This window comes from Pleurodeles waltl, chromosome 3_1 (genome assembly GCF_031143425.1).
Source record: "Pleurodeles waltl isolate 20211129_DDA chromosome 3_1, aPleWal1.hap1.20221129, whole genome shotgun sequence".
In the NCBI taxonomy this organism is placed as follows: Eukaryota; Metazoa; Chordata; class Amphibia; order Caudata; family Salamandridae; genus Pleurodeles; species Pleurodeles waltl.
Genome location: NC_090440.1, coordinates 702,929,278 through 702,953,033, shown reverse-complemented (window position 1 = coordinate 702,953,033; position 23,756 = coordinate 702,929,278). Strand labels below are relative to the sequence as shown.

Below are 23,756 nucleotides of genomic sequence, written 5' to 3'. Positions count from 1 at the left end.
ATGGGCTTGCTACTGTATTCATTGTTTATGATTATACATACAAATCCCTTAGGAGAGAAGGAATAGTGTCTCTCGTAAGGGAAGTTCCATGATAAGTCATAAGCAACCCTCCCTCCTTCCCGGTGGAATGGACAGAGGTATTTTGAAAATCTATAGGTCTCATATCGCCTTCAAAAAGAACTGAAGCAACTGCCTCCAGCTGAGCATGATGGGATATTGGTGGCCTCTGGAGTCTTAAAGGCACAGCTTCTATACTAGCCATATAATGACACTCTGCCCTGTTCTCCCTCATCTCTATCATAAAAAGGGGTTTGTGAAGGAGATTTATAAAGTTTGCAAAACATCTTAAATTATATTCATTTTTAATACACAGGCCCTTTTTTGACTTCATGATGAAGAACTGGGCCAGCGTAGCCTAGATATATAGGCTGCATTATCTGTCTCTTTCTTAAGTGTCTTCACAGACCTTCCTGAAAAAAGGCAAAAATCTCCACTTAAGAAGATTTATTAAAGAACTGCTCCGGGTCCCCGCACATGGGTGGGACTATTCAGTGCTTATGACTATGCATGGACATCTTCTATGAGAGAACCATGCTTCTGAAACCTAGCCACTGGACAAACCGTCAGCAGGGAAAGAGAACACAACTTCTCAAACTATACTTCCGATGCCTTCTTACCTGACAAAGCCTAATCACAGACCACCCACCCTTTGCCAAAACCCAGGACTGTGAAAACAAGGGCCCATTCAGGGTTTCATACTGACTCTTTGCACCAGTCCCCATTCCCCATGCCCACAACCCTCCATTATCATCATACCTCTCACCTCTACATTCACACACACCCGTCACAAACAACCATGCCTCACTCCTGGACGTTATCTGCCAAACCTATTACAGTTATGTAAATATTCCATGGCAGGTTGTTCTACGCATGTTTTGGATGCACTCACTAGACAAACATGCATGTCATCCTGTCTGAATAAACAGGTGGAACCTGAGCTGTACCTTCATGGGCACTCCAAAACAGATGATTCTTTTTATGGGTGTCTCCTTCTGACGAAAACCACAATATACAATACTTTATTTTCACATATACAATGTACAATAAACGATGCATGCCCCTGAGGTTTGCTTGGCATCTGACTGACTGTTCATATCCAGAAAGCCTTTCAGAAATACTCAGGTGACAGGCGACCAACTTTGCTCCAGCTCCACCAGCCTTTCGTTGGCACAGGCCTGAAATGTGAGTAATAGAATAAATCCTATCGTCTTTACAAATGCACACAAAATGAGCTTTAGTCCGCACATATTTCAAGAGTTAATGTACAATGAGCTTTTTAATTGACATTATCTTAAGTATCAATAACCGTTGATAATAGGAGCCAGATTATTGTCCCCTCTGTACGAGCTACAAAATTTTGGACCGGGTGCACTTGAACGCCAGTATTAATTGCTCTCTTGAAGTTTTTTTAAATCTGTATTTTGTACTCATTCTTATTATCTCTCTGCTGCCTCTCTGCTGCAGAAGCAAAGTAACACTTAGCAGACAAATGCACTATTCATATTTTAAAAATTAGGAACCAGCCATTACATCCAGTACAAGCCATTTGGACAGACCTTTCTGAGGGGTACCTCAAGTATGTCACAAAAGAACACTGACACTAGTAGTTCATTCATTCAAAGTATGCAGCACTAAAAATGGACATCCCCTATCAGCGAAGAATCCATGAGAAGCATTTCCAGCCTTTTTCTCAGCACTACTAACGAGTTAAAGGAATGTACCTAAATAAAATAGCACTGGGTGTCTCAGGGGTCAATATGCATTACATACAGATTGTGCAGTCATAGTACCCTACTCTAATACAAAGTAGCAGACAGGAAACCTTATACAACACTTCTCCTGGGATGTGTGTCTACAAAATGTGAAATTTGAACTTATCTCCAACCCTAATAAGACACCCCCTACTATGCTGGTTGCAATGGTGTAGTACACTTTTGGCAAGGGGTATATCTGCAACAGCGTCTAAACACAAGTCACGACTAGCTACAGCAGCCTTGTCTTTCATGCTAAGATCAAGCTGCCATGATACAGAGCTTCATCTCTCTCCAGAGGTTTTGCTGTGTCTTTCGTAGCCATGTCTCTGATGAACAAGCTCACACGCCCCTGCTACCATCCTGGGCTAGATGGTATGCTACTGTTTCTCCAAGATACCAACACTAAGACGCATGATGCTGAAATCAAGTCTATGAGAATGCTCAGCTATCAAGGACTTGCACAAAGGGGTGAGGAAATGCCTTAGCGCCAGGAGTTTGGGGGCACCTCTTGAAAGAGGAGGCAAAACTTGTTACACAGTATTATGTATCAGCATGTGGACATGGATGCCTTATGCTGGCTAGTATCATACTTTTTGCATGTTAACAGAAATGACATGACATATATAAGAAGCAACATTTCACAGTAAGCAGCCTGGAATGTGAACATACAAAATCATAATTTAAGTATCACTTTAAGTATCCAACGTACTAACTACTTAAGGGATTTTTCGTACTTGTCTTGCTAACAATATATTTTGCATTGTATTGTGCTTTATTCCAAAGCAAGGCTTTCCTACAATTGTGCCAACAGTTCTTAGTCCTAAAGCCCAAGTCTTGCAAACTGAGCAGCAGCATGAGGGCCTCACTAGGATAACAGTTAGGCTACCTAGTGCAAGAATGAGTGCTCAATTTCCAGTACAGTTCACATTGGGCTTTGCAAATGCTAGGGCAAATCCTTCAGAGACTCTTGTCTCTATCTTACTAGGAGTCTGGTACCTAGTAAATGGGGTCGGCTGTCCCAGCTGTTTCTCCTCTAACTCAGTCTTTACCTGGGGCATACAGATCTATGCGTGAGAGTCTGCATGAGAGGCTTGACTGTAGACATTGTGGAGGAAGGAGAAAAGGTCTACTGCCACCAACAGGCTATTTCTGGTCCACATAGTAACTCTGGAATAGTGTGACTAATTCTGAACTCTGACAGGCATTGCTTTTCTCCCTATGATGCACCACTGTGAACTATTCCCTCCTTCACTTTCTCTTTCCCCAATGTTTCTCTTCTCTCTTGCTCCCTCTCAATCTGCCCACTAGGCATCTAAGCCTGGTCCCCCACAATACAATGTGTTCCTCTGAAACACTTAACTAGTGTTTAGGGAAAGATCACTCCATTCAAAGGCTCCCTCCTCTATTCTTGCTGTTCTGTCTCCTCCTTTCTTACATCCTGGTCCCTCTTTTCCAACTCTCCTGCCCCCTTTCAGTACTTTGAAGTGACCTTTGGGGTGGCATAAAGTGCTATATACACAACAAACATAACTCCTTCGATGCTCTTGTGAAGGGTAGTGGAAAGGATAGGTAGCCAACCCAAGGGCCCTGCAAGCACCAGAGAGAACCCAGTTTAGAGGATATCTTAGCTAAGGTTTCTCCTTTGATTTGACGTACTTCTAAAAAAATGTAAGTGGACACAAACTGTAATATGCAATGCCCATAGTCTCTGTGACCACCTTTTGACCATTCATATGTAATACAGCACACTTTAGGTATTCACAATCACATGCACTTGGATATATATATATATATGTATATATATATATATATAAATATATGTGTGTGTGTGTACAACAGGTCATCAACCTGGTACCCAACAGGTAACCCGTACAAAACACGTACATTTTTATAAGCTCTTGAGTAAAAAGATTCGCAAGTCACAACTCTGTCATAAACATTCCTACATCTTATAAATATCTCAAGACGTACTAAAACCTTCTTCAGGAATGGTTAAAATGCCAGTCATAGTTTGGCCCTTTAACGTACAATTTGCTGCTCTATTATCTCACTAATAACTTTAAAAATACAAAATACATGTCCTAGAGTGAGCAGAAAGGCGTCCTGTCGATCCTTAACATATAGATGACATATACAGGATTTCTCAACGTTCGCATTGAGGTGACCCCGGATTTGCTTCAGTAACCACAGTTCGACAGTATTTGGAAAAGGTTTTCTCCATTTCAAACATAATGTATGTTATGCCAAATATATGGCCCCATCAAGCAGCGACACTCTTATCCTGTGCTGGCTGTGGTTCTTTAACGTGGATTGGAGTAAAGTCTGATCATAGTTTATTGATATCTGGTTTTACTTCAGTTTCCTCAATATCATCGTCGCTGTCCCTCACCTCATGAATGATTAGATCTGATGATTCATCATCCTCTTCCATCTCAGGAGCTGCTCCATGCTCCTGGCCTAACAACCACATGGAAACCTTTTCATCTGAAGCAGAAGAATGAGTCCATTCTTTGTTTGCATCAACAGGGACTATATCATCTGCAGCGTCCGACAAGCACCCGTGGCATAATCTGTAGCGCCTCGTACCATGCTGCACCACTCGTCCAGTCTCCTCCGTCACTGGGCGCTTGCACTTCCTGCACACGAGTTTACAAGCCTCATGAATCTAATGATAAGCAGAAAACAAATCAGGGAAGGCAATGCAATGCAATGGTGCTGCTTTTGAGAGAGTGAGAAGAGGTTCCAGATATTCCTGCTTGTTCATTGTAAGATGTGTTCAGAAAAGTAAGATGCAGAGTCAGTAATAAAGGCTAAAACAGTAACTACAGAAAGTTAATACGTCTCCTCTTTCAGCATCAGTAAAAAGTGAAAATGGTTATACCTGATACTGAACAGCAGAAAATAATCCACAACATTCACCTACATGTAGACGTCATAATGCTACAGCAGCCACAGCAGGATGGTGTATGTGTTCACATGCGCCACTGAATATGCGAGAATACATCAAGACGTAGTGGCCATTTTGTTTTTTAATTTATCGTTCATAGATGGCTGACATACATTTTAGAGTAGCAAATGGAATAAAAACTCATAAATGCTCCAAAGAGTTAAAAAAAAGAGAAAAAAAAAAGAGAAATAAAAAAGGAAAAAAGAAAGGAATGGCAGAGCAGTAACTTGCTGTAACTTAGAGTTGCAGGTCTTCTAAAAAAGAAAAAGAAAAAAGTTTTTTTAAAAGTGGTTACAGGGACGAGGAGGCAACAGGTAAGCACTGGTGAATGGCGGAACAGGGGATGGGGCAATTGGAAAAGTGTCAGAAGCTGGACAGAAGTGACATTAACATGGAGACTGTGAGGGAGATTTCACTGTGGAGATGGCACATGCCTAAAAGAGTAAGAAAAAAAAACACGCACTCCCATGAAGTCCAGAAGGAAAAAGAAAACCGAAGAATGAGGAATGTAATCAGTGAGTGCAAAGTCACCCAGTCAAAAGGATGGTAAAGAAGGTATTGTATTCAACTGAGAAAGGACTAAGAGAATGAGTAGAGGGTAAGCTATTGAATAAGAAACAAGAAAATGGTTATGAATGGGCTGACAGAAAACCCATTGTTATTACCGGTATTGTCTACAATACCAATTTTCAACAACAGACAATGAAAAACTTTATATGAGTGAGTCCTAAAAATGGTCATTATTTACTTTATTTAACTTTTAGCAAGTAGTTTGTCCTGACATATGTATTATTACCAATTGTAAAGTTCCTTGTAAATGTCACGGTACACCAACTCAGTGCCCAAGACAGACATGGACAAATGGAGTGTTCTCTTTTAGGAGGAAGAACCCTTACCCACCTAAGGGTGGCATGCTTAGCTCCTCACTGGGCTGAGGCTGAAATGCCCTGAGTGTCCTTATGTACGTGTGTAAGGAGGATTTTCGACTGAGAAGAGTAGTCTGGTATGCTGAAAACTTAAAATTAACCAGGGGTCCCACTCCAAATACTTTATTCAATGGGCCTATGTTGAAGGTTAAAATCACAGGGGAGTATCTAAAAAATTATGCTCCTGATAATTTAGCAATAGGTCGACATTTTTCTTGCTGGTTGGAATCAGTGGCAATTCATCAGGACCATAGTTAAAACTTAATGTACACAAGGTGGGTGTTCCATTATAAAACAGTTTGCTCTCACTAGAAATGAATTCAGTGTTTACTGTGTGGAAATCAATATTAGGAATTCAGACTTACAATACGATTTCAGAAGCTGAATTGATTTGAAAACACTGAAATGACCCAATTCATACTAGAGTTACTCCCTCTTAGGACTTGTGGGTTCATTGGCCGCCCAAAGGCTCTGTGCCCCTTCTGTGATTAATGCTGTGATTCTACCTGTCTCTTGGGCAATGTGCTGGGGAACCCTGACGTTTACAAGGAACGCACACTTGGTTATATTACTGTGAAATTATGGGAGCGGGTGTACTGGACTCTCTGTCCTTCCTTTTATTACACCTTCCTGACACATGTCCAAATAGAATACGGTAGGGGAAGCTGCACTTGTCATACAAGGCTCCTGCTCATTTCCAGCAGGAAAGAACAAAGATTTTCGATTCAAATTCTCATGGCATGCTTCCTCATTGGCTAGTCTGCCGCACCATCGTAGGATATTACCACCACAGTGGTCTCAACCAATGTATTAAACGATGAAATCCTGTGGCCACAAATAGAATGACACTCCCACAGAAGGATTGCTGAGGGTTAACACTGACCTGTACATGTAACTAAAATAGAATATACGGACATGAGGGAAAACAGCATGGTGGCCTCTCCTATAGGTCTGCTTACTCACATCTTAACCCTAAGCGTTACAAATCGTACCTGGTTGGGCTAGCTTCAGCAGTGGGACCTACTCTGTTGGGCTGGTTAGTGATGTTCTAACTCACCAGTTTCGATATATTACCTGGTTGGGGAGGTGTTAATACAAAGGCTGTGTAACACGATTCACATAAACAACAGGTAATATTTCCTCTGGGTGGGGCTCTGACGAGTTAAGGCGTAAAGATACATGTCTGCAAAAATGCGGCAACGGAAACGGTTTGGTTTCCCACCATAAGTGGAATAAATAAAGAAGAAGTGGGGATAACCTCTCTCATTATCGGGGCCCTACGAACCCACTACAAGACTGAGACCGGAAATCTCTGGTACCTTATTCACCTTGTGTTACGTTAGCTAAAATGGAACATGTCCCTTATTAAAAACAGAGGTCACTGTAACAATAAGACTTTCCCCCATGGCACGTTGTTTTTCTTTGGACTACAGTATATTTAAAAATTAACAGGTGGCCCCTTTTCTTCATGTTTTCAGATGCTTGGTTGACAACAGCACCCATGAGCATTTGGGACGTGACGTCATCGGTAGCCGCAACCACCAAGAACTTAAAAAGAGCTACCTGGAGACGGCTCATGGATTAAACGTGATGTGCAACTGCAGCGCCTGCTTCTTGGGGGCCGCTGATCACTGCTGCACTTTCACACCCGGCGGGAGGGGCGTCTTTTCCAAAATGCGAGCAAGAAGCTGAGGCCAACGAGTCAGCCAGGGGCTGACAGTTCATCATTATTTTGAGGATTTACTGATAAATGCGTGAGTCTGCACAGTGAGCCTCCCTGTCGCCACTAAATGGTTCAAATAGGTAAAACGTATTCTATGAACTCTCTGACATGTGAATGGGTTTGCTTGAAAATGTGCAGTGATTAGACCCGGTGCGCACCTGCTGCTGCCACCAATGACGTACCGGCTGGAGCTTGCACAAAAGAACCCACACACTGCCACCGATCAAAAACAGGCACTAAATGAGTTTGTGAGCACAGTCCTGAAGCCCTATGAATGTGTAGATGTATTTGCACTATCACTGCTGCAGTTCAGTGCTAGCCCAGCCATGACGCAAAGGGGTAACATGATTACAAAGCCATGCAACAACTGCTTTTGATATAACCAAAGAAAAGAAGGTAGATAACAGTCTATTTCGGCAGTGTGACTACAGAATCGCCATTCGATGAGACCAGTGGTGCAGGAATCGCTAAAAACGTAGACTAAGTTAATGTATCACTTGAGTTTGTTCACGGTTTTTTGCACGTGTGCTGACGGTTGTTTACATTCATGTGTGCAACACCAGCTTTTAGCTGTCTAAAAATACATATCTGCAGGATATAGGACAAGGATATGCAGTCGGGGGAACTCTCATAGTATGATTAAGTATATGATACACTACTGCTTACGCTATGATTTCTTTTTTATCTATTGGTATTTTATCCTTACACATTTTAAAGATAAAGCTTATTCTTACCTTTCTGCAAGTAATAAGACAGCACAGTCTGCAGGGAATCCGTAATTGCCCTGCTGAAGGCCCAAAACACTTCTGGGCTCATGGCGAGGCTGAAAAATGTTGGCATTACGTAAGGATGAATGAGACAGTATTTCTCAATATGCATCCACGCAATCATTTTTAATCCTGCCTGGTGTACCCTCAAAATAAAGGAAAATCCTTGGGTAACACAAAGGTAGCTTTAGGTTGTCCTTAGATCCCATAAGTAATATCCTTATATCCAAAGTAATTTATTCTGATCTCCCTCTTCCTGGGGCTGAGACTGCCATGGTGGTAATATCGTGCTATGGTAGGGCGGACTAGCCAATGATGAATCATGCCACGACAAAGTGGGTAAAGTTTTTCCACCCAAAATGTTTGTTCTTTCCTGCTGGACATTGGCACAAGCCAACTATGACAAACGCCGCATTTCCTACTGTATTCTGTGTGGACTTGTAATTTCTACATGTGGTGAGCATGAAGTAGGAAGCAGTAACCGCTACCTCTTGTTGTGGTACATATTTTCCTGACATACAACCGACCCTTTCTACCAGCCTTTCAGAGTCTTGCCAGCCATAATAGGTCTTTCAGATTCACATGTCTAACCTGTGTGTGACTTTAGATGCGGATACTAGGACCAGGAGAATAAGTCTTAGAAAATGAGTCACAGAAATAAGACAGGGAAACCAAGACACTGACAGGGTAGATAGACACTGAAACAGGGATGAGGAAATAGAGATGCCGAGATGGGGAGGTACAGATGCCGAGATGGGGAGGTACAGATGCCGAGATGGGGAGGTACAGATGCCGAGATGGGGAGGTACAGATGCCGAGATGGGGAGGTACAGATGCTGTGACTGGGACGCAGACACTCAGGAGGCGGAACTAGATTGGGGAAGAAAGACGTTTGGATAGACGGCCACAGGAACTAAATGACAACATAATACACAAATAAAAGCGCTTAGAGCACAACGCACAGACATATATACTGAGAACACAAGACAAATGCAGACATTGGAAATGAAAGACCTAGACAATGGGTTTGGGGGGGACACGCACAGTCAGTGAAACAGGTGACAACCACAGTCACTTGGAACACTAAACAAATTCTGACACTACGTCTGACAGAGGAGGAAGATGCCAACTTACTGACAAGACACCCTCCCACCCCCCAGAGATTACGGCACATTCACATAGACACACACTCTAATCAAAGTGCTGCAAGGCCACACAAATGGCATAAGTGCCCTATACCCACACCGTGGAAGATAACGTGGCTCACTTTGCCTTAGCTATATTTGATGTTTCAGAGGCACAGACATGTTGCGATTGGCTGACTCTATCCAAATGAAATAGTGCCTTTCAGATGCATAGCCCTGCAGCAGCCTCTGCCTTGCGCACAGGCCTTTCAGAAGTGCAGTTTGTTTTGGATGTTATAGCTTCTGTTAACCGAACATGGTTCTGCAAAAATCCAAGCAGCAGGTCTCCTTGATTCCATCAACCACCAACTGTGAACCCAGAGGGCAAGTGGTTGACAACCTCAGTCAATGACAAGCTTATTAGCCTTCTCGTGGTTCCTCAAAAGGAGTGCCAATGCATCAAAAGTAGTACATTCTATAACTAAAAAGATACAAAAGATAAAAACTCTGCAAAATACTTTGTAGACACGTTTGCCTTGATATGGGGTCTTTAGGGGTCACAGAGGTTGCTTCCCAACCCGACACACCACACCCTCTTTGCCTGCTAAATTGTAGGCCCAAGCTTGGGGTCTACTTACAGTAGACAGCAATTTCATAGACTGGGATGGTCTTTAGGGGAGAGCAAATCTGCAAAGGAGATCTGACCTTATACAAGCACTTTCTTACATAAATGAATTTCTGTGGCGCTTTTGCTTGTGTTACAGGGGAAACCCCTGATATCAAATCTCTGGGTCCTCTGTCATGGTACAGACGTTATTGCAGGTTATTAACCAACATATTGGAGCAATGACCTCAGCAGCAAAGGGGGCAAGTAGCCCAAGTCAATATCATTCAAATGCTGTATGCAGACAAAGGAGGATTCCAGTAACCAAGTTGGACCACAGATCTATACCATTAAACCAGATTTTAGACTCAAAATCAAAACCAGTTCCATCCTCTGGCAAGGCAGAGCTCTGCAATGGCTGCTCAACCCACTGAGCATTACTCTTAGTGGGGGTCTCTCTGATGCACAGTGTAAATGCCTGTCAGTGTCAACAGGATTCTGTAATTAATCAGTACATTCATACTTAATTAAAGGGGCATCTTTAGGGTAGATTCAAAGAATGTATGAGCTAGCGCATGAGTCTCATGTGCGAGACTCTTGTTTACGAAAAAGGGCTTGGAGCCCCCGCTGTTTACCATTTGTTGGCATCGGCGCCCTTCTGCTTTGCAGCCTTCTAATTGACCAGCACATTGCAAATGTCACATTCGTTTCATACAATGGAGCAAGGACCAAGCACAGATTGGTCCAACTTTGACATAAACTGCTCCTAATCGGGATTGAGGTATTTTTTTGATGAATTTATAGTGCAATGCAAATTGTAGGTGTGTGACTGGCAAACTGTGCCCAGCATGACAAACAAAACTGCAAAGATTTATTTTCTATAGCTAACTTTCTTTTATTTTGACAAGTCTTTTTTTCTCACTTTGCACTCATGTTTCCTTTCGGTTTTGCACATGGGCGCTGTTTTCAAAAGATGATGATTAGGTTGTTCTAAATATTGCAAAATGGCATTGTTCCTTTCTTATGTGTAATTTCTGAAATGATGTTTTAACACATAATCGTGCAGTACATCCCAACCCACCCCACTCCAATCAGCCCCACTCAACACAAAAAAAACACTCAATCCAATCCACCCCAGACCAATCCAATCCACCACACTCCAATACTACCAACACACCCCACTCCAATCTGTCCCACTCTAATCCAAAACAATCTGCACCACTTCAATCCAAACCAATCTGCCCCACTCCAGTCCAAAGCAATCTGCACCACTCCAAGTCAAAACAATCTGCCCCACTCCAATCTTCCCCACTGCAATCCATATTAACCTGCTCCATTCCAATCCAAAAAATCTGCCCCATTCCAATCCAAAGCAATCTGCCCCACTCCAATCCAGAACAATCTGCCCCACTCCAATCCAGAACAATCTGCCCACTACAATTTAAAATAATCTGCCCCAATCCAATCCGCCCCACTCCAATCCGCTCACTCCAATCCAAAACAATCTGCACCACTTCAATCTAAAACAATCTGCACCACTCAAATTTCCCCACTCCAATCTGCCCCAGTCCAAAACAATCTGCCAAGAACAATCTGCCCCACTCCAATCTACCCCATTCCAATCAATCCAAAACAATCTACCCACTCCAGAACTACCCCACTCCAATCAGCCCCACTCCAATGAAATCACCTCACCACAATCCACTCACTCCATCTCAATTCACGCCACTCCAATCTCCCCCACACCAATCCAATCCACTTCACCTCAATCCAATCCACCCCACTCTAATTCAATCCACCATAATCCACAATAATCTGTCCCACTAATCTGCCTCACTCCAATCCAAAACAATCCACCCCACTCCAAACCAAAACAATCTGCCCCACTATAGTCTGCTTCACTCCAATCCAAAACAATGTGCCCCACTACAATCTGCTTCACTCCAATCCAAAACAATGTGCCCCACTACAATCTGCCCCATCCAATCCAACTCACCCAAATCCAACCACTTCATCCCTATTTGCCCCACTACAATTCACCACAATCCACCCGCTCCAACACAATCCACCCCAATACAATCCACCAAATCCAGCCTAATCCAATCTACCCCACTCAGATCCAATCCACCTCACCCCAATCCAATCCACCCCACTCCAATCCAATCCACCACAATTCAACCCACTCCAATCCAAAACAACCTGCCCCACTCCAATCAAAACCAGTCCACCCCACTCAAATATGCTAAACTCCAATCGAAAACAATCTGTAACACACCAATCTGCTTCACTCCAATCCAAAACAATCTGCCCCATTCCAATCTGCACTACTTCAGTCCAAAGTCATGTTCCCCACTCCGATCTGCTCCAATCCAAAACAATCTGCCCCACTCAAATCCAAAAGAATCCGCCCTCTTCAATTTGCCCACGCCAATCCAAAACAATTTACCCTCTCCTATCCGCCCCACTCCAATTCAATCCACCTCACCCCAGTCCAATCCACCCCACTCCGATCCAATCCACCTCACACCAATCAAATCCACCCCAATCCAGCCAAATCCAGTCTACCCCACTCTTATCCACCCCAATCCAATCCACCCCAAATCCAGTCCACCCACCCCAATCCACCCAATCACATTCACCCCACGCCAATCCAATCCACCCCACTCCATTCCATTCCACACCACTCCAGTCCAGTCCGATCTACTTTTCTCAATTGATTTCACCACACGCCAATCTACCCTACTTCAATGAAATCCACCCCACTCCACTTTAATTTACCCCACTCAAATCTAATCAACCCCATCCAGTCCACTCCACTTTACCCCAATCCAATCAACCCCACCCCAGTTTAGTCCACCCCGCTCAATCCAATCCATCCAGCACACCCCAATCCAATCCATTACACTCCAATCCAATCCACCATATTTCAATCCACCCCACTCCAATCCAACTCACACCAACCCAATCCATCCCTCTCCAGTCCACCACACTCCAAACCACCCCACCCCAATCCAACCTATCCCATTTCAGTCTACCTCAATCAAATCTAATTAACCCCATATGCTACACCCGACTCCAATCCACTCCATTCCTATCCACCCACTGAACCCTACTCCAATCCATTCCACTCTACCCCAATCCAATCGACCCCACCCCATTTCAGCCCACTCCACTGAGTCCAAACCATCAAGTCCACTCCAATACAATTTACCCCACCCCAATCCAACTCACATCAATCCAATCCATTCCATTCCAGTCCACCCCACTCCAATCCAATCCACCCCACTCGAATCTAATCCACCCCATCCAGTCGACCCAACTCCAGTCCACTCCACTCCAGTGCACTCTACTCCAAGCCACCCCACTCTACCCTAATCCAGTCGACCCCAACCCAGGTCAGTCTGTTCCACTGACTCCAATCCATCCACCCCACTCCAATCCACCCTACTACAATTTAATCCACCATAATACAATCCAACTCATGCCCATCCAATCCAAACCAAACCACTCCAGTCCAATCCACCCCACTCCAACCCACTCCAATCCACCCGACTCGAATCCAATCCACCCCTCCAGTCAGTCCAATCCACCCCTTCAGTCCAGTCTAATCCACCCCACTCTAATCCAATCCCCTCTACCCCAGTTCTATTACTCCAATCCGCACACTCCAAACAAATCTAATCCAGCCAACCCAATCCACCTCAGTCCATTACAATCCACTACACTTCACCCCATCCAGTCCATCCACTCTAATCCGCCCCACTCCACTCAATCCAACCCGCTCTACCCCAATTCAATCCACCCACTACCTCAATCTATTCCAACCAACTCCACACTATTCCACCCCACTCCACTGCACTCTACAACACTCTCTGCCACTGAACTCTACTCCCCTCAACTCAACTCTGTGGTACTTTACGCCCCTACTTCACTCTTCAGCACTATACTCCAACAAATCCAGTCTAAAACACTCTGCTCCCCCACTCAACTCCACTCTAGGACACTCCACTAACTTTTAGCCATGCAGAACAGCAGCCACACTGGTATACAACATTGCAAAACACACTGCCAAAGCCAACAGCTCTTGTTTAGGCATGACCTATTGGTTTTGCCAATGCTTATTACTGCAATGAACGGACTAGAGTTGCCGTGGAAGAGGCCCACACCCTTCCTCAAAGTCGAGTCCAGGCTGCAACTTTTAAGCCTAGAAGTGCAAACTGGCATTATTTATCGTCAAAATCTCAACCTGCTGCAGTTTTTACAAAGCCTTCAGTGAGCAGTCTCTTTACCGTCTCAGTTTTGAGTGACAGAAGATCCCGTAAAAAAACACCACTGGCTTCAAATGCTTCATAGATCACTAGGTGCACAGCATATGAAGAGCTGCCTACATGTCCCTGTTAGTTTTGGTGAAAGTTAAATTTTTAGATCTTCAACTATCTTTAACGAATCCCAAAAAAGCAAAATAATTGGAAAGTGAGTATGCTTCATAAAACCGGTTCTTTCGACTACATTTCATAGTGGGGCACTGACATTACCAAAATCATAATTATTGGTTTACAACCCGCGAGACGAAATGCAGTGCTTGAAGGACAAAGGAGTGGATTTAGCATAAGAATGACCACGATTGGAAAATGTGTTTTTTCCTACAGTTTGCCCAATCTATCAGGAGTGTGCTAAGCAGAGAAAGTAGTCATTTGGCTTTTTTTTAATTCGAGCCCAATTTCGTGCCAGTTTACGTACCGTCTGGAAGTGGCCGCGCAGGTGCTCGAGCCTGGTGAAGCCTTTCCCGCAGGCCGGACATGGAAAAGGCCTCTCTCCCGTGTGGCAGCGGAGGTGTCGCTTCAAATCCGCTCTCCGTTTCACAGTGTGCGGGCAATGCGGACACTTGAATCTTATTCTGGGGAGGCCGTCTACAAAAAAAAGAAAAAAAGAGGCGCTTAACAGGCACCTGTCAATTTAAGGATCAGACGATAGGTACTAAGGACAACGGCCTGCTCTTTGACATTTAAAGGGGTCTTCAAAGAACAGACGGATGCTTCAGTCTCACTCTCTATGATGACCCTGACCATTCAGAAGAGTCCCACTTAAGGTCAGTTAAAATGGCCACAGATACTTTATTTAACGTGCAGTCGCTGAGCAAACCGAGTTATCGGGTTTTCTGATCGCTAGGTCCACTGAGACATCACATGTAAAACCATAAAAATTGTCGCAGCACAACGATGACCCGGTCTGTCCAGACTGATGCAGGGTGCTTTGTGGAAAGGTACATGGGAGAGACACGAAGCTTGCAGAAATTAAAATCACCCAAGTACAAACGAGTTGAATCAAGACAAGGGGCTCGTTAGTAGATTGCTAGAAAGAGCTAACATACTGATACCACACAATGAAATGCTGCAAACTGAGGTCCTATACATTGAACTGCAGTTAAAGGAACCCATATCTCACGAGTGGTGAGCCCTTATGCTCGTTTATCCTCATAACTTTCGAGTTTCCGGCAGCCTCAGTGATGCTGGAACAATTTTCACAGCGGGGTTGCTTCAAATAATAGACGACTGAAAGTGTCACACACATATAGAAGTGTAGCAAATGTGTCATGCCCATTCAGCAGAGTGGTAAGAGTGCTGAGTGTGGCTGATTTTGCATTTTGGAGCACTGGTGTGGTAGAGCACCGTCATTTACAGACAGCACATTTTCGGCTAAATGATCACTACATTTGCATAGATGTGCTGTTTTACTGATAAAACTACCGCACAAACAAGGTTTGGAAATCAGGTTTCAACAAATATTTATCATTTTTGCATCACCAAGTAAAGTGTCGTGATTTATTTAGATCCTATTAAAATATTTGTTTCTATCACATTTCCGAATTACAAAAAATGATTCATTTGCACTTTACCAATTGCTGACTTATTCTAAAATATGCACATACTCCACATCCTACAGCCTTTTCTTTCACACTCCTTGTACCCCAGCAAGATTGTTACCTAGTTCACTTATACAGATTCGTCCAACTTTGCAGTCAGAGAAAGAAAGGAACATACCAGTTTCCTTTTTAAAAAACACAAGAAGCAATTTGTCAGAAGATATGTCTTGACATTTGGCCTCAGTCTTTGAACCCACATCAAATGTGATGTGATACACACAAAGATTAAAGGCATTGTTCTTGCTCATTCACCTTCCGAACTCCAGCCTGGTTATTTTGGAGATGCTGCAGCACCCTCTGCAACTCCACTTACAGAATCACTGAGCAGCCGTCAACACTGTTAACTTAAGAGCTGCTACAGCTATGGCAGAGTTGCCTGGCTGAAGTTAAGTGAACCCTTTAAACAGGGTTTCTTACTTTCTTCAGGGCAGGGCTCAGCAGGCAGTTTATGGAAACTGAGTGGTGCTACTTGATGTGGCAGCTCATGGCTCACTTGCAACCCCACAACTGTTAGTATATAAGTACGACTCCGAACATATTTCAGTAGAAAGAAGGACGTGGTGCACGATAGAAGTAAGGTTATGAACAGATGCATGTTCCATTAACCTTGTGCAGCAGTCTCCATGCATGTAGGACCTGTCAGAAGTTGCAACCTGGATGAGTCATAACTTGTAGCAATCAAATCCTAGCGAAACACTACTCCTGATTTCAGCATCCCAGCACAGACTGAACACCTAGCAAGGTAGGATAGATAACTCAAGATTCTGCTCTCTCCTGCCCATCTCTACCTTCTATATTAGACTCTGTTTGGGTGAAAGGGGGACACTGGGCAGACAGGGGCTATTGGGTCTCCGTTGCTTGCGAAGGTTGTCTGCCACTACAGTCTTAAGGCCCGTCCTAAAATTATCTATTCAATCTGGACCAAGTAAAGCCATTTAATCACTGGACTCTCAGGGCAGTGACAGTGAGCAGTCATAGGCTTCTCAGGGAAGTAGTCTGGGGTGTCCGAGCTCGGCACTCAACAATCCACCAACAGACACAATAACTTCAATGTCCAGCCCACTGCTTGTTTTTTAAGAAAAGGAAACTACTTTTTTTGTAGCAAATCGTTTTATTGGCATTTGTATTCAAATGTAACATACATGGTCCCCAAGAGCCTATCAATTCCAAAGAATTAAAAGGCAAACATAACCCTCACCCCACTTCTCCTCAAATTCCTCAAGAGAAAGGAAAATACTTTTTAATTACACAGCAATACTAAAAACGAATCAATCCTATTTAGTGTACACAGCATTGGACCATTGTACGTTGTCCCTTGTGGGGCTACACCTGCTGAGTTCCCTTGATCTAATCTCAACTGGATGATGCTTTGATGACCGATCCCACATACTAGTCAGGTAAAAGCATGAATCAGACAGGTGCAGATTCACATTCCCCTATAAGTCAAATGTGCACTCAATCACACCGTTTCTTTCAGTTTGTAATCCTGGTGATGTGGTAGGTATGTGATAGCCCCTCCCATGCTTCTTTGGAGTGGTTTGATAATCCAATTGCACACTCGCAGGCAGTGGCCGTAGTGAATGAAGACAGTCGCAGGGCCACGGGTAGGCAAGTGATTGGTATGGCCTCTTCAGGGGCATAGCTTCCGGTGGGGTGTTTGGGGTGTTACACTCCCCTAATAAAATGTATTCTGTAGTAAAATAGTTGGGTACTGGTGCTTTAAGTTGGGCATGGTGCGTAGGATGCTTGTTGGATTTCACTTGCGATTTTTACCTACAGATGCAGACAGAAAAATACAGACACACTCTTGTCTCTGTTTTAAAGGACTAAGTACCCCCCACAATCCACACTCCTCTCCCTCCCTACTGCTCTGTAAGCCTCCTTCCTGCCCTGCTTATCAGGTAATGTAATTTAACCAGCGAATCTGACGCTCACCCTCCCCCCCCAAACTTAATGACCAAGCTACGCCCCTGGGCCTCTTTGATGTTTGGATTGTGCATTACTTCAAGCTCTCAGCTGTTGGAATAGCACATTGACAGATGGGTTTCAGAAGTCTAATAAAGTGAGTGATGCTGTGGAGAGTGTGGTTAGTTGTGTTGTCTGTGTGATCTGCAGATGTGGGTGTCTACTAGTCTTTTTTGATAGTCAATCAAGAATTTTTGTGGGGGAATTAAAGACTTATTCTTGTTTATCCCCCGCCGTTCTTGATATTTATGTTTGGCCCATGCCACCAACAGACATATGGCTATCGTGCCAAATGCCTGCAGTTGGAACAACAATTAAAGACAGTCAGACGTACAGTACATCTTCAAGTTAACTCACCAAGCAACAATCATTATTTATTCAATTCACTTTATTTACTAGAGAGTCGAGGATAAACAAAAATTGTCTGTGCCAAAATTTTAATTTTTATTGATAAGCTTGTATTAAATTAGATCTGAAATCAGGTATTGAAATTTGGACATGTACTACTGAAATTTAGGCAAAAATGTAAAGTCTGGGCACCATTCTTGATTCCACTTTATCTATGAAGATTCACTTCAGCACAGAGATGGTGTCATTGCTGTTCTATAGAATAAATTCTTTATTGAATGAGAAGCAGAGAAACAGACTAGTCAGAGTCACTGTTGTTTCAAAAATAGACCATTCAACAACTTATCTAGAGAGATTTCTAAAACACTGCTTTAGAGATTATGGATGTTCCAAAATTCGTTTGCTAGTGTGGCTGCTAGTCTCCAAAAACAAGTATCAAATATCATTTAGATTAAAGTGCACGACTTTAAGTCTGACTTATCAATTAGAGGACAGTAATATTCCAGACTATCGTAAAACTAGACTCAAATTCTGCACCTTTTTGCGATCCCCTAGAAGCTTTGGCCTGTGCTGGTGGGAGTCCTTTGCGTTTCTTAATAATCCCACTAGCCTCAGTCAGACACATTTTTTTCTTGGATGGCCTACAATAACACATTGAATTTCAATGGTTCTGGCTGCCACGTTGGACGCCTGGTTTGGGTTTTCTGCCCCCCTGTATTTTAAGAATTTTTATGTATGGCTTGCTTTTGTTTGTTCACGTTGTGGTAAAGGTGATCTCTTTAGTGGGAGGGGGTCTGTACTTACCTAAAAATAAAGATTTGATGATCATACGTTGCACTGTATGCATGCAATATCCCATGTTAGCAATGGCCAATTTTACTGCGGTTGACACAGACAGACACATCTTAAGAGTCAGGTGATCCTGGAATTCAGCATTACGCACAAACTTTGATCAGAACCGTCTTGAGGCACCACTAATGCTGGTAGTGCTTTTTGTCTATCCCTTACTCTTTAGCTTGTGGAAGCCTCAATGCCTGGACTTTACTGGAATTGTGGGGCCACCTCATAACTTTTCCTAATGCTTGTGATTTTTTTTGCGGTTCATGAACTACAAATATCACTTGGCTTTTTGAAGAGGGCATTTATTAGTAATTATGTGAAGGTGCATAGTCAATGTCTGTGAAAATTCAACTCCCTCATTTGCTGGCAGCAAATTAAACTCGTTTTGAGAAGGTAATTTATTATAGCATTTTGTAGCTTGGACTAACCTAGGACGTAATAGAGCGCTGTACATGGACCAGCACAAATACATTAACAAGGGACAGTTTCATGATGGCAGGCTAACTAAAAGGTACAGGAATGATATATGTGTAACAGAACAAATAAGTTAATATGGTTGATAGAATAGGCCAATTTTTCTTTTTTTTTTAAACACTGTCTTTATTTATTAGTTGTCTATGTACTTTTAAGCATGATAAAGCTCTCTTTAGGTTAGGGATTAGATTCATCATGCTAGGGTATTAGGATTTATTTAATATCTCATGTCATTTCATGCTGTTGCAAGATGGTGGGGGTCTTTGTATTAATGACTCTCGTCTTTACAATTCTGTTGCTTGCACTGTTCATTATCCTAATCATTGCAGCCCACGCAACTTATCATAGATTGCAGTATTGTTAATAGAACCTTTTGAAACTTTACTGCATCTCTTTCATGGCCTGTGTTTGATTGAGACATGTTGTTCATGTGAGAAAGGGGTAATCTCCGTTTAACCACAACACTCTGTGAGATGTCGCACTCTTGAATCTATGTGTACAGGCTGCCACAAATCACCTTTTACTGTTTGGGTTTTTGGTGCGGTACTGCTTGTGAGCTGGGAGGTTTGGGACAACAGTTGTGACTTGTTGTAGGACTGGCATAATCAACTACAAACATAAGTACTGTCATCCTTAAACCAGCAGTCTTGCCCAGAGCAAGAGTCACACTACGACATAAACCGTGTCCCCCCTGCTCTCTATTAATTTTACTGTCTCTTCAAAATTTGTGTGGTTTGTTAATTCCATGCTTGGGTCTAGACGTAGAAGTTATAATATTCTAGCAGAGATTAACTTGAAACTCGGCGTCTCAATTCTTTTAGTTCTTTTATATAAAATTGGTGTGATTACTTTTAATTATAGACAGTTAAGTGCTGTTTTGTACTTTCTGGGTAACCGTTTGCTTAAAAACTGATTGCTGGCAAGCAAATGGTTTGCTCAATGTATTACCCTACAGAGCAGTGATTCTTAACCTGTGATCCACAGACCCTTCAAAGTCCAAGACGCCTTGGAAAGGGGTCCATAACTGTTTAGAAAATTAATACTAGCACATTAATAAAGCGCACACACACATACAGTTGAAAAATTAAAATGTGAAGGAATTTGAAATTGGAGGCTAAAAGCCAGTTCAGTATCCCTAGCTTGATTTTTAGGAGCAGTACAGCAAACAGTAGTAGGCACATTTGGTGGGTTCAGTTGAAGTACTAGTAGGTGCTGAAAAAGAGGAAGCATTAGGAGCAAAAAAAGACACATTGATATGCTAAATTATAGCCTCTTTGTCTTTTAGAAAGAAACTCAATTTTGAGATGCTCCAACCTCCCCATTAAAGTGCTAAACATTTCAATGTATTACCTAATCTGTATTTGTTTTATGTATTCTTGTGTCTGCAAATGTGAGTATTTTTTTAGGTTCAAAACAGAGACTGTCTTAGACCGGGGTCCCAGCTTCCAATTGCAATTCATTGGAGGACCACCGATGTCAAAAGATTAAGAAACACAGCTTTGGCGATTTGCTGCTATTTAATATTTGCTTTGTTCTCAACACCACCAGAAAAAAACGAAAAACATTTGCAATGAAAACAACAGGTTTAAGAAATATGGTGCTTCTCACCTTCTCCGTAGCCTTCCATGATGCCTACCACCCCACTGTACGGGTCAGTATCCATTAGGTGTTTGGGTTTGGGAAGGATGTGCTCCTTGAGGGATACAGACTCATGTTTAACCTCCTGACCATGCAGGCTGCTGGGTTGAGTGGGTTCTTCATCTTCCACAATCTCTATTATAACTCCTGCAGGAGAACTGACACCCACTGTTGCTGGATCTCTGGAGCTTCCAGGGTCATCAGTGGCTATTAAAGATTTGCCTATTCTAGTATCAGGAATATGGGAGCGTCCCAGCTGCTGCCGGGGCTTTCTGAGAATGCCCCATTTTCTGACATGTTGACCTAAATGTGGCTGCTGCTCTTGGATGTCCATCTGTGAGGGTGGCTGACTGCTATGGTGTCCCCATGAACTGGAACTGACAAGGAAATCCCCTGGATCAGGGGTTGGCTGATGACGAGAGGGGCTGGCTCCTGTCCTCCAGTCTGCATTGTACAGGTTAGGCTGTCTGTACCCGTTGCTACTCTTGTCAAGGTTTGAGAGTGGTGAGAAGCCAGCCTGTTCTTTTTCATTGATGTCCAATGAGGAATTGATGAAGGTCTTGCAGGCACCAATGACATCGGTCATTTGAAGGTAGCTAGCTGCCGACATGACTTCAATGACGGTTTGGCCATTAAGAGCTAGATTGCCAGTGTACATGAAGTCCAAGATGACATGGAATGTTTCAGGCGAGAAGACTTCAAACGTTGCTGTGGTTGGCTGACAAGTTTCCTTTGAAGTCTGTGAAAGAAGCATTTTGAAATATCCACTACTGGCAAACAGCACATTTCGATGAGCTTTGAAAGTTCTCCCCTGAATAAGGATATGGCAGTCGCAAAATAAGTCCTGCCGGCGCTGCTCGTTCAGCTGATGCAACAGGCGTGAATGATGAGAGGAAATCTCCATTCCACAGCAAGACAGCTAAGGTATTCCACTGAAAAAAAAAATACTAAATAAATCTCAAATTGAGAAGAAAGTTTCAATTAAGAATAAGTAACACTGAAATCAACAGCAGAGAAGCATTATCAGCTTAAATGGAAGCGGTTTCTTTCCTGAAAGTGTTTCTGAAGTGTGAATCGGTGAATAAAATTAAACTATGGAGCCCAACAACAATTAAAGACAGCCAGACGTACAGTGCTATCCTGCCAATAAACCATGGCCCTGCCGTGGTCTATATTTTCACCTCAACCAACACCAAAACAATATACACATCTGAAGTAAATAAAAGGTGTTATGGCCCATTATTGGCAAAACTAACTGCCTGACGCTTTTACTTGAGGTTAAAACAAATATATAGTGTTGCTAAAACAAATATATAGTGTTGCAATGTGTAGTATGTTGATTAGGTAGGATAAAAAGAGTTTTGTTTCACAGACGTCTAACGTTGGAGGTTTAACTTTATATACTGTAGCATATAACCAGAAAAAAAATCAGGAATCATGGCTCACTGTTGCATATGCCACATGAAACTGAGTAATCAAGATCCAACCCAAACAAATGTTGCATTTTTTCCTTCCTACTACTTGAAGCAAAATGCATAAAATTGACGCACGTTCCACTCTGACGAATCAGCAAATGAGCTTGCTAAAGGCTGTGTAGAGGAATACAAAACACACCATTATACTTAATCATGAGAAATATTTAACTATCTTTACAGGTGAGGTTATTCGAGCAGACAGAAATGTCCTTAGTAGGAACTTCGGGAATGATGTTGTCTTGAATGACAAAGGTGTGACGTAGACTAGTAACGTGATTTTGATGAATCAGTGAAAAGCAAATATTTATTACATAAATGAAAATGTATTGTCAGTATAACGGAAAAGTCTAATCACCACCTAACCACAATCTGAAAGCAAGAAACGAATACTTTTGCAGAAAAAAAAAATGAAAAAAAGTGAATGGTAAAGTACTGGCATAATTTGTTGCCCATGGTTCAAAGTTTGTCAGAGGTTCATGTGTGATTTATTGCTAATTTGTTTATAATACTTTTATTATTCAAGGCAGACAAGATCCAGTGCTTAATTTGTGCGTGTTGTTGCCGGTGCTGAGCACCGGCTCTTATTTTTGAGGGCCGGCGCTTAGTCTTCTGCCTCAAGCATTTGCTGGGAGCAAAAGACACGTTTGGGAAAGACGGAGGAAGAGAAAACCGAAAAAGCGTCACAAAGAGAGAAAGTAGAAAGCTGCAAGAGTGATCTGAAGGGGCAGCGATTGGGTTTAAATGGATAAAAGAGGCCGGGGATTGCTTCCGGATTACGCTGCCTCAGTATTCCGTGCTCGCACATTTAATTGCAGCAGCCAAGTGTTTAAGATAAGGGCTTTGGGCACCGGCACCTTTTTATTTACAAATTAAGCACTGACAAGATCCAAGGTGCTGACTTGATGACTGCACCTGATGGAAAGAAGGCTGTGGAGAGCATCATACACTGTTGCACTGTACCGAGTCGGGAAGCAAGGGGAGAGCCGAAATGCAATTGACACCCGATTCCAAGAATGATAAAACTAATTAAACATACAGAAGAAATAGGATGGTTTAAAAACCTACATGGAAAAGACTAGAAACAGCTTTTTGTTAAAAATAAAGATCTGAAAATTCTCAAAGGTTTCAGTTATGGCATTGGACATATAAAGCAGCCTTTTTATCAGTATACTTATAAGGAAATGCCTC

The 23,756-nt window shown here is 42.7% G+C and overlaps 1 protein-coding gene across 3 annotated transcripts in view; it reads right to left on the bottom strand.

Annotated features, from left to right (window-relative positions):
* Positions 1-1,047: 1,047 nt before the first annotated feature.
* The window catches only part of LOC138284513 (zinc finger and BTB domain-containing protein 8A-like), an 85,043-nt gene continuing 62,334 nt past the window's right edge, over positions 1,048-23,756 (bottom strand). For all 3 annotated transcript variants that reach the window (XM_069223380.1, XM_069223381.1, XM_069223379.1), the window contains 3 exons: positions 21,064-22,025; positions 14,646-14,815; positions 1,048-4,479 (listed from right to left, as the gene is read on the bottom strand). In XM_069223380.1, coding sequence (XP_069079481.1) covers positions 4,141-4,479; positions 14,646-14,815; positions 21,064-21,997 — 1,443 coding nt within the window. In that variant the 5' untranslated portion in view covers positions 21,998-22,025 and the 3' untranslated portion in view covers positions 1,048-4,140. The remainder of the gene's footprint in view (positions 4,480-14,645; positions 14,816-21,063; positions 22,026-23,756) is intronic.